This window comes from Pristiophorus japonicus, unplaced genomic scaffold (genome assembly GCF_044704955.1).
Source record: "Pristiophorus japonicus isolate sPriJap1 unplaced genomic scaffold, sPriJap1.hap1 HAP1_SCAFFOLD_668, whole genome shotgun sequence".
NCBI lineage: Eukaryota > Metazoa > Chordata > Chondrichthyes > Pristiophoridae > Pristiophorus > Pristiophorus japonicus.
In genome coordinates this window covers 24046-41062 of record NW_027254581.1, presented here as the reverse complement: position 1 = coordinate 41062, position 17017 = coordinate 24046, and the positions used below count along the sequence as shown (strand labels likewise).

The 17017-nt window shown below is 42.6% G+C and overlaps 1 protein-coding gene across 1 annotated transcript; it reads right to left on the bottom strand.

Annotated features, from left to right (window-relative positions):
- Nucleotides 1-1693: 1693 nt before the first annotated feature.
- LOC139255989 (probable G-protein coupled receptor 139) lies at nucleotides 1694-15334 on the bottom strand. Its single transcript, XM_070874074.1, has 3 exons — nucleotides 15218-15334; nucleotides 8440-8749; nucleotides 1694-2595 (listed from the first exon to the last, which is right to left on the bottom strand). The coding sequence occupies exons 1-3, from the start codon at nucleotides 15332-15334 to the stop codon at nucleotides 1694-1696; spliced, it is 1329 nt and encodes a 442-aa protein (XP_070730175.1).
- Nucleotides 15335-17017: the final 1683 nt, after the last annotated feature.

Sequence of the window (17017 nt, the reverse complement as noted above, 5' to 3'; positions counted from 1 at the left end):
CCCGGCTTCCATGCCTTCGTGGAGCATGCAGAGGATGGTGACAAACCTTTGCGGGAACCATTTGATACTGCTCAACAACGTCTCTCCTCAGCCTCCTCTGTTCTAATGCATTCAAACGCAACCAATCCAAACATGCCTAATGGGCAAAACTCTCCAATCCAAGCATCGCTCTTGTAAATCTTCTTCTGTACCCTCTCTAGTGCAATCACATCTTTCATTTAATATGGAGACCAGAACTTCAGGCAGTACTCTAGTACTGGCCTAAATAGTGTTTTATTCAGTTCAAACATAATCTCGCTGCTCTTGTCTTTTATGCCTTAGCTAACAAACGTCAGTATAACAAATGCCTTTTTACCATCGCATCTCATTAACATATAACCTTCAGTGGCCTGTGGACAAGCACTCCAAGATCCCTTTGTTCCTCTCCACTTTTCAGTACCTTACCATTTAACGCGTATTCACTTGCCTCGTTAGCCCTCCTCAAATGCATTACCTCACAATTCTCCGCATTGAATTCAATTGGCATTTGTTCTGCCCACCTGGCCAATTCGTTGATATCTTCCTGCAGTCCACAGCTTTTTTCTTTATTATCAACCTCACAGCCGATTATAGTATAATGTGAAAACTTCTTATTAATACCCACTACATTCAACTCTAAATCTTTGAACATAAAAAGCAAGCGACGTAGTACTGAGCACTGCGGAACCCCGCTGAAAATAACCTTTCAGTCAAAAAGCACGCATCAACCTTTGCCATTTGCTTCCTGGCACTGAGCATTTTTTGGATCCTACTTGCCACTTTGCCCTGGATGGGCTTTTACTTTCGAGAACAATCTGCTATGTGACACCTTATCAGAATCCTTGCAAAACTCCATAGACACTACAGCAAATGCACTGCCCTCATCGAGAGTTCTTGTTGCATCCTCAAAAAATTCAAAAATATCAGTCAGACTCGACCTACCCTTAACAAATCCATATTGCCAGTCGTTGATTCACCCGGACCTTTCTAAATGAAAGAAATACAGTGCAGGACTACAGAGAAATGGCGAGGTGGTGTGCGACAGGATGTGAGTCGGCATGGGCTCGATTGGCCGAATGGGCCTCGTCCATGCTGTAACAATTTTATTATCTGAATCTATGATTTTCTAACGTTTTATAATGATTCATTAATGGACATGATGAATAGATGTGGCTATATCGGATTGCAAAGGTCTACAAAGCCTTTATTGGAGATGCTGCCAGTATTCGTGCGGACAGAAGTTGCACTGACTCAGGAAGCATGTAACGGCCGTCCATGTTTGTGCAGGGCAGAGGTGCCTTTCCAGAAAGGCATGAGAGAGAGTCGTACCCCGCACAGGGAGCCCAGTCTAGAGAGTGTGTGAGTGTGTGAGCGTGTGATCCTTCACCCGGATCACTGGCCCATCAGCGAGAGCCGAGTGGAGACAAGCAGTGAGTGACGATGTTACTATTCGCCCAGATCACTGAATGCTCACGCAGAGCGCATTGTAGACAGTGTGTGAGTGAGCATATTAATGTTGACCCCGATCATGGGTCCCTCACAGCGTGCCCAGTGTTCACAGTTTGTGAGTGAACGTGTTAATATTCAGCCAGATCACTGGTTCCACGCAGTGAGAGCATCTCGATCACAATATCAGGACGCAGGGAGTCGGAGGCAGCAAAGTCTCCGCTGCTTCTCATCTTTTAATGAATTTTACAAACAAAGTTAAGGGATATTTCCCCACATTCTTCAACTGCTCTCTGAACTTAGTTTGTGTCACGCAATAAATAACGGTGTTTGTGCAGCAGCTCAGCAGCTGCAGCATGAATCCAAATTCCCTCACATAAGACGGGAGAAATATCTGCCAAGCATCGAACCAGCGCAATGCGCCCCACAGAGAATGCACCATATATACCGACCATAACAGGATGAAATTCCCCGAGATAAGAAGCAGTAAAATGATGGATTTCCTGCGGCTCTCCATCTCTGGGTCTCTGGGACTCTCCACATTGCTGGGACTCCGGAGTCTCCTGCGGGCTCTGCTGGACACTAAAATGTGTCTGACGGTGAGAGCATTGAGCAGCACTATGATCACAAATGGGACACACGGGGTGAGGATGTAATGCAGGAACTCGATTGTTCCCCAGACCGTCGAAATCATTACTCTGCTTTGTATACGACAAAACCAGGGGTTATTAAATTGCTGATATGCATCTGACAGCATAAAATACCAGAAAATATCAATTAAGCAACTCATCACAGTCACTGTTCCCAGAACCACAGCCGCCGTTTTCCCGCTGCAATATTTAGTCTTCAGCTTCTGGCAGCAAATCGCCACAAATCGGTCAAAGGTGAAAGTGACAGTGAACCAGACAGAACAGTTTGTGGCTGCATAAACCAGGACAGCGTGGACATTACACACGGGGAGGGAGAACAGGAAATATAAATATCGCCGATAAACAATCGGAATGTGCCTCAATATCAGGTCGAGGATAATGACCAGTAGATCCGCAGCTGCCATGGCCACTAGGTAGCGAGTGACACATTGAGAGACACCGCACTTTCCCCGAGACAGGATCACAATCGTTACTACGTTCACTGTGAGGAAGGGAAATAAACAGAGAAAGTATACCTCAGCTGTGAGCAAGAGCAACAGTTTAATGGAATTTGGGGTGAAAAGTGCAAATCATTATCGAAATGTACATTTTTTGGCAATAAAATTAAGGAAACCGCAAAGATGTTCCATAAATATATTGAGAACAAAAGTATAACTAAAGAAAGGGTAGTGCATAATACAGACCATGAGTGGAATCTATGTGTGGAGGAAGAAAATGTTGGAATGGTTCTTTTTCAATTCGTTGCATCTATTTTCAGAAAGGAACGGGAAAATACAGATACAGCTATCAACGAGGAGTGTGAAATTCTGGATGAAGTAAACATAATGAGAGATGAGGTTTTAAGGGGTTTAGCTGCTTTGATAGTAGATAATTCCCCAGGCCCGGATGAATTCCATCCAAGTCTGTTGAGCGAAGTAAAAGACGAAATAACAGAGGCCTTGACCATTATTTTCCCGTCATCTTTGGATTTGTGCCTGGTGCCGGATTAGTGGCGGACTGCTAATGTGCTACCGTTGTTTTAGAAGGGAAAAATAGATAGGCCAAATGATTACAGGGCTGTCAGCCAATCTCAGAGATGGGAAAATTATTGGATACAACTACATTTGGAAAGGCAAGGATTAATTAGGGGCAGTCAGCACAGATTTGTTAAAGGTAGGTCATGCTTTTGTTAACGTCCCACATGTTAGACTGGTCATGAATGTTAATGCCCATGGGTTCCGGGTATCCAGGGCAAAGTGAATACATGAATCAAAATTTGGATTAGAGATAGGAAGCAAAATGTAATGGTTGATGGATCTTTTTGTGACATGAAGGATGTTTCCACTGGTGTGCCATAGAGCTCAGTATGGATCTCTTGCTTTCGTGGTAGATATCACTGATCCACATTTGAATATAGGGAGCATGATTAGTAAGTTTGCACATGATACTAAAATTGTCTGTGTGATTGCGATTTAAAAGGAAAGTCATGGACTGCAAGAGAATATCAATATACCGGACTGGTGGGCAGTGAAGTGGTAAAATGGAATTTCTTTCGGAGAAGTTTAAGCTAATGCATTTTGGGAGGACTTAATAGTGTTGATGAGCAGAGGGACCTTGGAGTGTTTGCACACAGATCGCTGAAAATATCAGGCAAGGTGGAAAAGCTGGTGGAGAAAGCATATAGAATTCTTGCTTTATTGGGCGAGGCATCGAATACAAGAGCTGGGATGTTAAGCTTACATTGTATAATACTCTGATTAGGCCACAGCTGGTATACTGATTGCAGTTCTAGGTGCCGTCTTATAGGATTGCAATAGAGAGGGTGCAGATGATGCCTTGAATTGAGAATCGTAGCTGTGAGGAAAGATTGGATAGCCTGCGTCTGTTCTCATTGGAACAGAGGAGTTTGCGAGGAGACCTCACTGCGGTGTGCAACATTTTGAGGGGTCTGGATGAAGTGGATAGCAAAGGCCAATTTCCATTTGTGGAGGGGTCAATTAGGAGCAGTTTTAGGTGGTTGTTGGAAGGTTTAGGGGGGATTTGAAGGGGGGTTTCTTCACGCAGAGGGTTCTGCGTTACTGGACTGAACTGACTGGAAAAGGTGGTCGATGCAAAAACCATCACCACATTTAAAATGTGCGTGGTTGGAATTTAAAGTGGCATAAACTGCAGGATTAGGACCTAGTGCTCTTAAGTGGGAATATAATATATAACCTGCTGTTGGCTGACGCAGATACGATGGTAAGTACTGCTGCAAATCGAATACGGCCATGGTGATCTCCTGGACTAGTTTAGATCGCCTGCATGATTGGGAGACGAATTTTCCTAGATTCCTTTTCCTCAGTTCGCCTGGGTTTTTATTGGTTTTCTGCGCCTCCCAAGAGATCAGATGGTTCGGGCTGGGTTAGAGTGTAGAATATTTCGATGGAATGTCTGTCGCAGTTGTATGCGGAAGACTGGTTAGCCTGGCTGCTCTTTACCTTTCCACCATGGTTAATTGTTCATATGTTTAGATATAACCTTCAGGGCTGCTGACCGAGAGCCGTGTGGCTCTTTTTCGGCTGGCGTGCACACGATGGGACGAAATGGCCTAATTCTACGCTTTGTTTTTCTATGTTTCTATGTTTCTACAACATTGGATGAAATTGTCTAATTATTTTTCCTGGGGCTTAATACAGTGTCTACTTTAAGAATTATCAATAATTTATCGTGGAAACAATAAATGAAATGGAAATAAATAGATGTTTGATCAATGGGATGTCAAATGATAGAACTACCTTTATCCCTGCAGACGAAAGCGCCGTACCAGGTACCAGGACAAAAAGGACCAGAACCTCTCATGAAACCATCGTGTCCCGGCGTCAGTCAGCATTTGGAGCAGTGTAATTCGCTTCTGTGCCCCTGGATTAGGAAGTTGGAAATTGCGCTGGTTTCCTGCTTGGTTAGAGTATCCATTATATTTAGAAGAGAAATGAATGCAACAACAAACTGCAAAACTATTTCCCTCGTCATGCAATGATTACTGGCAATTGTATTTCAAATGTACGGATATAATATGACAATGGTAAGATAGTGAATACGTATGCATGTAGTTACAAATAAAAAGGTCTGAGAGAATGTGTTAAATAGTTAGTTTTTTGCATTGTTGTTGAAATACTGCAATTGTCGCTTATTGAAAGGAAGATATGCCAAATAAATTTCCAAAAAATAAGCACCGAAATAAGAGAAATAGTTATCTTTGACCAGGTAATGCCCGACAAAATGCATGTATTAGTATCGAGACCAGGCGAGTTATCCCTCAGGCAAAGAGTCAGCGATAGAGTTAGTAAAAGATATTAACAAAAATAGAAGAGATTTGTCCATGCACTTTCTCACTTGCTGGTTTTCACTTGTCCACAGAAAATTAGACGAGAAAATTTTTATAGACTTTCATATTCTCAAAACTTCGGTTAAATTAGCTGTGATTATTTATCCTGAAATATAGCAGGAGGCGATAGAGACCTGTGCCAGACAGACATGGCATCCACGTGTAAATTCATGACAAAGATTTGGAATAAGGCAAGAGAGATCTGTCTAAATGAACATTTTGTGAGACTGTAAATTATCCTTGTGATCCTATTCTGACCATCGGAAGCAGTGCCACGAATGCAGAACTGCACAGGTTTGCAAAGGAGACACTGACTGGAACTGAAAGATGACTAAACTTTTCAAACATTAATGATGATCTGCCAGCATTTGTTCCAGTGACTTTATTTCAGTAACCATACCGACCATTAGGTGCCATAGTGTATGTCCGTAACCACACCTAGCATTATGTGCGATGTGTCAGTAACCATACCGAACATTAGGTGACTGTGTGTGTGCCAGTAACCATACCGAGCATTAGGTTACTGTGTATGGGACAGTAACCATACCATGCATTCGGTGACTGTGTTTCAGCAACTATAAAGGGCATTAGGTGAAAATGTGCCAGCAACCATACCGAACCTTAGGTGACTGAGTGTCAATAAACATACCGAACATTAATTAACTGTGTGTGTTAGTAACCATACTGGACATTAGGTGACTGTATGTCATTAACCGTACCGAGCAATAGGTGAGAGTGGGTGTTAATAACCATATCTAGCATTCGAATACTGTGTGTCATTAACCATACCGAATATAGGTGACATTTTGTGTCAATAAACATACTGGACATTAGGTGACAATGTGTGTCATTAACCGTACCAAATGATAGGTGCCAGTGTGTGTCAATAACCATAGTGGACATTCGGTGACAGTGTGTGTCAGTAACATTACCGGAGATTAAGTGAGAGTGTGTGTCAGTAACATATTTTAATTAGATGAATGTGGGTGTCAGTAACCATAATGAGCATTAGGTGAAAACAGCAGCAAAATATTGTGGATGTTGGAAACGTGAAATGGATAAAGCAAATGATGGAAATACCCAGCAGGTCAGGCAGCACCCATGGAGAGAGTAACACAGTTACGTTTCAGGTCGATGATCTTAATCCATCACGTCTAAGATCTAACAAACCAAGGCAACATTCATTTCACTGTTACAAACGTTCAGGAGAGAGAGAGAATACTGACGTTCGTTTTATAAAATTTCTCGACCAATTTTTTTGCCTGAGTTGAATATAGAAAATTAAAATATTGGTAAAATGTTTCACATTCAAAATTAATAGCCAACGGAAGAGTGAATAGGATAGCGAAGGACGAGGAGAGAAACACATATAAGCAATATTTACAGATTTAATCGCTGGATAGAGATTACCAGGGACTTCCACAGCAGTGTGAAATGGGACTAACTCGAGGGGTGAGGCAATGGTGGGATTTGATGATAGAATCATTGAAATTTACAGTGCAGATGAATGCCATTCGGCCCATCGTGTCCGGGCTAGCTGACAAAGAGGTACCCAATCTAATCCCACTTTCCAGTTCTTGTTCCATTGCCTTGTAGGTTACATCACAAAAAAACCGCACATCCAAGTACTTTTTAAATGTGGTGAGATTCTCTGCTTCTACCAACCTTTAGGCAGTGAGTTCCAGACCCCTATCCCACACTGCGCGAATCAACATTTCTCCTGAAATCCCCACAAAAACTCCTAAGAAACATAGAAACATAGAAACATAGAAAATAGGTGCAGGAGTAGGCCATTCAGCCCTTCTAGCCTGCACCGCCATTCAATGAGTTCATGGCTGAACATGAAACTTCAGTACCCCCTTCCTGCTTTCTCGCCATAACCCTTGATCCCCCGAGTAGTAAGGACTTCATCTAACTCCCTTTTGAATATATTTAGTGAATTGGCCTCAACTACTTTCTGTGGTAGAGAATTCCACAGGTTCACCACTCTCTGGGTGAAGAAGTTTCTCCTCATCTCGGTCCTAAATGGCTTACCCCTTATCCTCAGACTGTGACCCCTGGTTCTGGACTTCCCCAACATTGGGAACATTCTTTCTGCATCTAACCTGTCTAAACCCGTCAGAATTTTAAACGTTTCTATGAGATCCCCTCTCATTCTTCTGAACTCCAGTGAATACAAGCCCAGTTGATCCAATCTTTCTTGATAGGTCAGTCCCACCATCCCGGGAATCAGTCTGGTGAACCTTCGCTGCACTCCCTCAATAGCAAGAATGTCCTTCCTCAAGTTAGGAGACCAAAACTGTACACAATACTCCAGGTGTGGCCTCACCAAGGCCCTGTACAACTGTAGCAACACCTCCCTGCCCCTCTATTCAAATCCCCTCGCTATGAAGGCCAACAAGACTGAAGTTAAATCTTAAATATGGAAATATTAAAACTGAGAGATTGCAGGATCAGGAGCAAATGTTTAGCAGTGATCATGGCAATGATTGTGGAAAGGTACTTGGTGCGAGATATGATGTGGACAGCAGAGTTTTGTATGACTTCTCGAATAGATGAGTCGAGATAAAACAAATAAATGGATGAGTGTTTATGCAGCACAAAGCCTGATATGGTGCAGAGAGCAGACGAAATTATGGAGGAAGTAGTTGGCAGGATTGTTAATTCAGAGGATGTGAGGTCGGAACTCAGCTCCGGGCCAAAGATAAGGCACAGTTTGTGATCCGTCATAATCAGCATCAGATATTGCTCACTGAGAGGGAATACATCTATAGACAGAAAACTGAGTTTGTGATAAGGACCAGCGACTTAACTGGCAAGCAGAATAATACAGTGAAACGTGATTTACAGATCTAATTGTTGGATTTAGAATCTTACCACGGACAGCAAATTCAACCGAGATGACAAAGTAAATTACAAGAACAGATATACAGTTAGCCATGGTTTGCCGAGTTAAAAACTGGATCGAGAGAGACTTACCCGGAACACCAACAACAGCAAGCAACGGATAGTAAATGTATTTAAAAGCGCGAAGTGCCAATTCAATCCGTATGCGTAATGGAATTCTATTATAATGTTCATAAAGAATATCAAACTCCCAGATGAAACTCCTGTCCATTGTTGGAACATTCCAATTCACTGTTGTCAGATTCCAATCCATTGTTGTAATATTCCAATTTACCAGAATGCAGATTCTGGCTGCCTCTCTGTGGAGCCGTGTTCTGATCCCTGTTAGTGCCGTCGGTGAAACTCTAACTGATACTCTGCGATAATACTTTGAAAGGAATTCCTTTTAAATAGAAGAGGGAAACCAATCACAGATACATTAGGATCTATGGAGAATACCATTAATTGCAGTCACTGAACAAACAGCTTCAGTTAAATCGTGCAGACTGACATTGATTGCAGTCACTGAACAAGCAGCTTCACTTAACCCATTTCAATGCAACACATTTTAGAATCATAGAAACATAGAAAATAGGTCTAGGAGTAGGCCATTCAGCCCTTCTAGCCTGCACCGCCATTCAATGATTTCATGGCTGAACATGAAACTTCAGTACCCCTTTCCTGCTTTCTTGACATACCCCTTGATCCCCCGAGTAGTAAGGACTTCATCTAACTCCCTTTTTGCACCACATTTATGCAGCACATTTCCCCGGTCCACCATAGTGGTTATGTTACTGGACTAGTAACCCAGAGCCCCGGAGTAATGTTCCAGAGCCTTGATTTCAAATCCCACCATGGCAGCAAATTCAATTAAATATATCTGAAATGAAAAGTTAGTAAAAGGAGGAGGAGGGGGCAACGCGGTACTGATTAAAGAAACTATTGCAGCTGTGAGGAGCGATGATATTTTAGAGGGACCATCAAATGAGGCCATATGATTCGAATTGAAACATTTAAATGGGTGATCACAATGTCGGGCTTATATTATAGGCCCCCAGACAGTGGGAGTGGAATAGAGGAGCAGGTAATGTAGGCAAATTGCAGTGAAGTGTAAAAAACATAGGGTAATAATCGTAGGGTATTTTATTATCCAAATATTGATTTGGACAAATATAGTGTGAAAGGTATCGAGGGTGTGGAATTCTTAAAATGCATTCAAGATAACTTTTTTTTAGCTAGTATGTAACAAGCACAACACGAGAGGGGGCGGTTTTGGATTTTGTTTTGGGAAATGAATCTGGGCAGGTTGAAGGTGTATTAGTGGGAGAGCGCATGGTTGCCAGTGACCATAATTCAGACAGATTTAAGTTTGTTATGGATAAGATCAAGGATAGGCCTGCAATAAATGTTCCAAATTGGGGAAAAATATATTTTTGCTAAGTTAAGGGGTGACTTGGCCACAGAGAACTGGAAACGGATATTTCTGGGTAAATCTATGTCGGAACACTGGGAGGCATTGAAGGTGGAGATCCAGAAGGCTCAGGTCAATCATGTGCCCTTAATTAAAAATGGGTGGGACTAAAATGCCCTCCCGAATTGCATCACCTCACAGTTCTCTGGAATGAATTCCAGTTGCCACTGCTTTGCGCAACTGACCATTAGATTCATATCCTAATGCAGCCCATGATTTCTTCTTCATTGTCAACAACACAGCCAATTTTAGAATCGTCTGCAAACGTCTCAATCATACTCCGTTTAATCAAATATAAATCGTTGGTATATACCACAAAAAGCAAGGCACACATTACTGAGCCCTGTACGACCCCACTGGAAACATCCTCCCACTCACAAAAACATTCATCAACAATTATTCTTTGATTCCTACCTCCAAGCCAATTCTAGATTCAAATTGTCACTTTACCCTGGATCCCATGAGCTATAACCTTCATCGCCAGTTTACCATGTGGGTCCTTATCAAAAACTTAGCTAAATTCCATATACACTACATTGGAAACACTACCCTAATCGACCCTCTTGGTTACTTGCTCAAAAAATTAAATTAGGTTATTCAAACCTGATCTTCCCATAACAATCCTTGTTGACTGTGCATTATTAATCCTTGCCTATTCAAATGCAGACATATCCTGTTTTTTTAGGATTTTTTCCAATACTTTTCCGACAACTGAGTTTAGGCTGACAGGCCTGTAATTGCTCTTCATATTTCTTTGTTCCTTCTTAAACTAGGGTACTACGTTATATAGGGATGGGAACCTATACAGGGAGACAGAGGGAGACAAAAAGGAGGCAAAAGCAAAAGACAGAAAGGAGATGAGGAAAAGTGGAGGGCAGAGAAACCCAAGGCAAAGAACAAAAAGGGCCACTGTACAGCAAAATTCTAAAAGGACAAAGGGTGTTAAAAAAACAAGCCTGAAGGCTTTGTGTCTTAATGCAAGGAGTATCCGCAATAAAGTGGATGAATTAATTGTGCAAATAGATGTTAACAAATATGATGTGATTGGGATTACGGAGACGTGGCTCCAGGATGATCAGGGCTGGGAACTCAACATCCAGGGGTATTCAACATTCAGGAAGGATAGAATAAAAGGAAAAGGAGGTGGGGTAGCATTACTGGTTAAAGAGGAGATTAATGCAATAGTTAGGAAAGACATTAGCTTGGATGATGTGGAATCTATATGGGTGGAGCTGCAGAACACTAAAGGGCAAAAATCGTTAGTGGGAGTTGTGTACAGACCTCCAAACAGTAGTAGTGATGTTGGGGAGGGCATCAAACAGGAAATTAGGAGTGCATGCAATAAAGGTGCAGCAGTTATAATGGGTGACTTTAATATGCACATAGATTGGGCTAGCCAAACTGGAAGCAATACGGTGGAGGAGGATTTCCTGGAATGCATAAGGGATGGTTTTCTAGACCAATATGTCGAGGAACCAACTAGGGGGGAGGCCATCTTAGACTGGGTGTTGTGTAATGAGAGAGGATTAATTAGCAATCTCATTGTGCGAGGCCCCTTGGGGAAGAGTGACCATAATATGGTGGAATTCTGCATTAGGATGGAGAATGAAACAGTTAATTCAGAGACCATGGTCCAGAACATAAAGAAGGGTAACTTTGAAGGTATGAGGCATGAATTGGCTAAGATAGATTGGCTAATGATACTTAAGGGGTTGACTGTGGATGGGCAATGGCAGACATTTAGAGAACGCATGGATGAATTACAACAATTGTATATTCCTGTCTGGCGTAAAAATAAAAAAGGGAAGGTGGCTCAACCGTGGCTATCTAGGGAAATCAGGGATAGTATTAAAGCCAAGGAAGTGGCATACAAATTGGCCAGAAATAGCAGCGAACCTGAGGACTGGGAGAAATTTAGAACTCAGCAGAGGAGGACAAAGGGTTTGATTAGGGCAGGGAAAATGGAGTACGAGAAGAAGCTTGCAGGGAACATTAAGGCGGATTGCAAAAGTTTCTATAGGTATGTAAAGAGAAAGAGGTTAGTAAAGACAAACGTAGGTCCCCTGCAGTCAGAATCAGGGGAAGTCATAACGGGGAACAAAGAAATGGCAGACCAATTGAACAAGTACTTTGGTTCAGTATTCACTAAGGAGGACACAAACAACCTTCCGGATATAAAAGTGGTCAGAGGGTCTATTAAAGAGGAGGAACTGAGGGAAATCTTTATTAGTCGGGAAATTGTGTTGGGGAAATTGATGGGATTGAAGGCCGATAAATCCCCAGGGCCTGATGGACTGCATCCCAGAGTACTTAAGGAGGTGGCCTTGGAAATAGCGGATGCATTGACAGTCATTTTCCAACATTCCATTGAATCTGGATCAGTTCCTATCGAGTGGAGGGTAGCCAATGTAACCCCACTTTTTAAAAAAGGAGGGAGAGAGAAAGCAGGGAATTATAGGCCGGTCAGCCTGACCTCAGTAGTGGGTAAAATGATGGAATCAATTATTAAGGACGTCATAGCAGCGCATTTGGAAAATGGTGACATGATAGGTCCAAGTCAGCATGGATTTGTAAAAGGGAGATCATGCTTGACAAATCTTCTGGAATTTTTTGAGGATGTTTCCAAAAAAGTGGACAAAGGAGTACCAGTTGATGTGGTATATTTGGACTTTCAGAAGGCTTTCGACAAGGTCCCACACAGGAGATTAATGTGCAAAGTTAAAGCACATGGGATTGGGGGTAGTGTGCTGACGTGGATTGAGAACTGGTTGTCAGACAGGAAGCAAAGAGTAGGAGTAAATGGGTACTTTTCGGAATGGCAGGCAGTGACTAGTGGGGTACCGCAGGGTTCTGTGCTGGGGCCCCAGCTGTTTACATTATACATTAATGATTTAGACGAAGGGATTAAATGTAGTATCTCCAAATTTGCGGATGACACTAAGTTGGGTGGCAGTGTGAGCTGCGAGGAGGATGCTATGAGGCTACAGAGTGACTTGGATAGGTTAGGTGAGTGGGCAAATGCGTGGCAGATGAAGTATAATGTGGATAAATGTGAGGTTATCCACTTTGGTGGTAAAAACAGAGAGACAGACTATTATCTGAATGGTGACAGATTAGGAAAAGGGAAGGTGCAACGAGACCTGGGTGTCATGGTACATCAGTCATTGAAGGTTGGCATGCAGGTACAGCAGGCGGTTAAGAAAGCAAATGGCATGTTGGCCTTCATAGCGAGGGGATTTGAGTACAGGGGCAGGGAGGTGTTGCTACAGTTGTACAGGGCCTTGGTGAGGCCACACCTGGAGTATTGTGTACAGTTTTGGTCTCCTAACTTGAGGAAGGACATTCTTGCTGTTGAGGGAGTGCAGCGAAGATTCACCAGACTGATTCCCGGGATGGTGGGACTGACCTATCAAGAAAGACTGAATCAACTGGGCTTGTGTTCACTGGAGTTCAGAAGAGTGAGAGGGGACCTCATAGAAACGTTTAAAATTCTGACGGGTTTGGACAGGTTGGATACAGGAAGAATGTTCCCAATGTTGGGGAAGTCCAGAACCAGGGGTCACAGTATAAGGATAAGGGGTAAGCCATTTAGGACCGAGATAAGGAGAAACTTCTTCACCCAGAGAGTGGTGAACCTGTGGAATTCTCTACCACAGGAAGTAGTTGAGGCCAATTCACTAAATATATTCAAAAGGGAGTTAGATGAAGTCCTTAGTACTCGGGGGATCAAGGGGTATGGCGTGAAAGCAGGAAGTGGGTACTGCAGTTTCATGTTCAGCCATGAACTCGTTGAATGGCGGTGCAGGCTAGAAGGGCTGAATGGCCTGCTCCTGCACCTATTTTCTATGTTTCTATGTTTCTATGTTAGCAGTCCTCCGATCCTCCGGCCCATGCCCATATCCAAATATGACTAGAAAATTAAGGTCAAGGCCTCTGCTATTGCATATTTTACTTGGATCAACAGCATGTGATGCATTTCATCCGGGCCTTGGGAATTATCTACTTTCAAAGCTACTAAACTCCTCAACACTTCCTCTCTCACCATATTTATTTCATCCAGAATATGACAATCCTCCTCGATAGCAGTATCTGCATTACCTCTTTACTTTGTGAAAACAGATGCAAAGTTTTCTTTAAGAACCCTGCAAACATCTTCCGTCTCGACATAAAATTACCCTCATGATTTCTAATGGGCCCTACGCTTTCCTTAGTTACCCTCTTACTCTTTATTGTTATCGAACATCTTAGGGTTTTCCTTGATTTTAATGGTCAAGAAAGTCTCATACTCACTCTTAGCTTTCGTAATATCGTTTTTAATTTCGCCTCTTAACTTTCTATATTTCTGTACAAATTCTAAAATATTAAGCCATTGATATGTGACATATGCGTCCAATTTTTTCTTAATCCTCACCTATAATTCCCTAGACATCCAGGACGCTCTAGAATTATTTTTCCAACATTTCATTTAAGGGCATACGTTTGGCTTCTACCTTCCAGATCTCCTTGTAGAATGCCTCACATTGGTTCGAAGCCGATTTACCCACAATTAGCTATTTCCAGTCCACTCTGGCAAAATCACTCCTTAAATTAGCAAAATTAACTTTTCCGCAATTCAGAAATGTTATTGCAGGCCTATTCTTGTCGTTATCCATAACCAACTTGAATCTCACTGAATTTTGGTAACAGTCACCCAATTATTCCCCCACGAATAACACTTCAAACTGCCCAGTTTGTTTCCCCAAAAAAATCTAAGACCGCCCGCTCTCGCGTTGGGCTTGCTAAATACTGACTAAAATCGTTCTTTTGAAAGCATTTCAAGAAATTGTCAGCCTCTATAGCTTTCAAACTAAATTTGTCACAATCAATATTCGTATAATTAAAGTGCCCTACTATTACTACTCTATGATTTTTAGACTTCACAGCAATTTGTCTACATATTTGCTCCTTCTATTTCCCTCCCATTCTCTGGATGTCTACAATACACTCCCAGCTGTGTGATCGACGATTTCTTTTTTCCAATTCGACCCATCTGGCCTCAGTTGATGATCCGTCAAACATATCATCCCTTCTCACCGCTGTAAGTGATTATCTAATCAGTACTGTAACACCGACCCCCGTTTTGCCCCCCTCTCTCTCTTGCCTAAAAATCTGTCAGCCAGAGATATTGATCTGCCAAACCTGCCCCTCTTTCAGCCAAGTTTATGTAATCGCTATAAGGTCACACTCCCAAGAGTCTACATGTGCTGTTAGCTCATCCGCCTTATTCGCTATACTCCTTGCAGTAAATATGCACCATTCAGCACAGGAAGACATCCTTGCTTGTTACGTACTAAGCCATGTTTCCTCTGTCTTAAAGATGCGCTTTCGAGATTCGTGCTATCCAACTTCTGCTTTACTTACATCTCTTTTGTATTCGTTCTCAGGTTCCCTCCCATCAAGCTCGTTCAAACTCTCCCCAACTGCACTAACAAAACTCCCCGCGAGGATATTGGTCCCGGCGCTGTTGAGGGTCAACATGTACGATTTATACAGGTCCCATCTCCCCACAAGCGGTCCGAATGCCTCAAGAATTTAAAGCCCTCCCTTCTACACCAATTTTCCATCCACGTGCTCATCGTCTCTCTCCTTCTATTCTTACTCTTTGGCAGGTGCACCGGTATTAACCCAGAGATTACTACTTTTGATTTCCTACACTTTAATTGTTTTCCAAGCTCCATAAATTCTCCCTGTAAGACCTCATCACTCACCCTATATGGACCATGACCTCGAGCTGCTTACCCCCCCCCACCCCCGACTCCTTTCCCACCAGGGTGACCTGCATCCGCTCTGTGACATCCTTTACCCTGGAACGAGGGAGGAAGATAAACATTCGGGAGTCATGTCTACGCCCGCAGAATCGCCTGTCTGTTCCTGTAACTATAGAATCCGCTATCACGAGGGATCTTTTGTTGTTCTGCCCTCCTTGCTGTGCTGCTGGGCCAGCCGTGGTGCCTTGGAATTGGCTCTGGCTGCAATCCCCAGAGGCCCCATCCTCCTTACCGATACTCAGAATTGAATATTGGCTTGAAAACGAGAGGGACTCACGGGAGGCCTCCTGCGCTACCTGCCTGGAACACTTATTATGTCTGGTGGTCACCCACGTCCCCTCCACCTGCACACCTTTAAGCTGCGGGATACCGACCTCCTGAAACGTGCTATCCACGTAGTTCTCTGCGTTGCGGATGCACCTTATTGACTGCACCCGCTGCTGCAGCTCCGAAACACGGAGCTCGAGCAATGGAAGCTGGAGACACCTCCTGCACACATGGATGTCCAATATATTACCAACTCTCCCATGAACCATTATTGTATTTCATAACATCTTGTGGCACATTATCGAAATATTTCTGAAAATCCAAATCCACTGGTTCCACTCTGATCAATGCTGATAGTTACAACCTCAAAATACACTAACAGATTTGACATATCTGATTTTCCTTTCATAAATCCGTGTTGATTCTGCCCAATCCTATTATTATATTCTCAGTGCACTTTTACCATTTCTTAATTATAGAATTAACCATTTTCACGATGACTTATGTCACATTAACTGGCCTGTAATTCCCCATTTTCTCTCTCCCTCATTTCCTAAACAGCAAGATTACATTTGCTACCTTGTAATCTGCAGGAACCCTTTTACATTATATTGAAGTTTGCAAGATGGAAACCAATGCAAGCAGTATCTCCATAGCCACCTCTATCAAAACCATTTCATGTAGACCATCAGGTTCAGAGAATGTCTCGGCTTTCAGTCCCGTTAATAGTTCCAGTTCTATTTTTTTTACTAATTATTATTTAATTTAGTTGCTCATTCTTGCTAGACCCTTGGTTCTCCACTATTACTGGGAGGTTTTTATTGCGTCTTTCGTGAAGGCAGAAATACACATCCTGTTTAATTTCTGTACCATTTCGTTATTCCACATTGTAATTATTCCTTTCTCAGCCTGAATGGAACCACATTTACTTTCACTAATCTTTCGCTTTTTACATACCTGCAGAATCTTTTACAGAATTTGGTCATGGTCATGAACTGTGATGCCTGTGAAGATTTTGATAACAGTGGTGATTTGTTCGTGCATCTGCTGCCTTTACCGCTGGAATCACCTTGTCACCCTTGCACTCCTTTCTCCTCTATTAACCTCATTTATGTTTTGTAGATCA

Excerpts from the sequence above, each read along its gene's own strand:
- LOC139255989 (XM_070874074.1), bottom strand. The coding sequence starts at position 15,334 with ATGTTGACCCTCAACAGCGCCGGGACCAATATCCTCGCGGGGAGTTTT. Across the intron at positions 8,750-15,217 it reads AGAACGAATACAAAAGAGAT|GAATTCCTTTCAAAGTATTA; the intron begins GTAAGTAAAGCA and ends TCTATTTAAAAG. Across the intron at positions 2,596-8,439 it reads TGCTGTTGTTGGTGTTCCGG|TGAACGTAGTAACGATTGTG; the intron begins GTAAGTCTCTCT and ends CCTTCCTCACAG.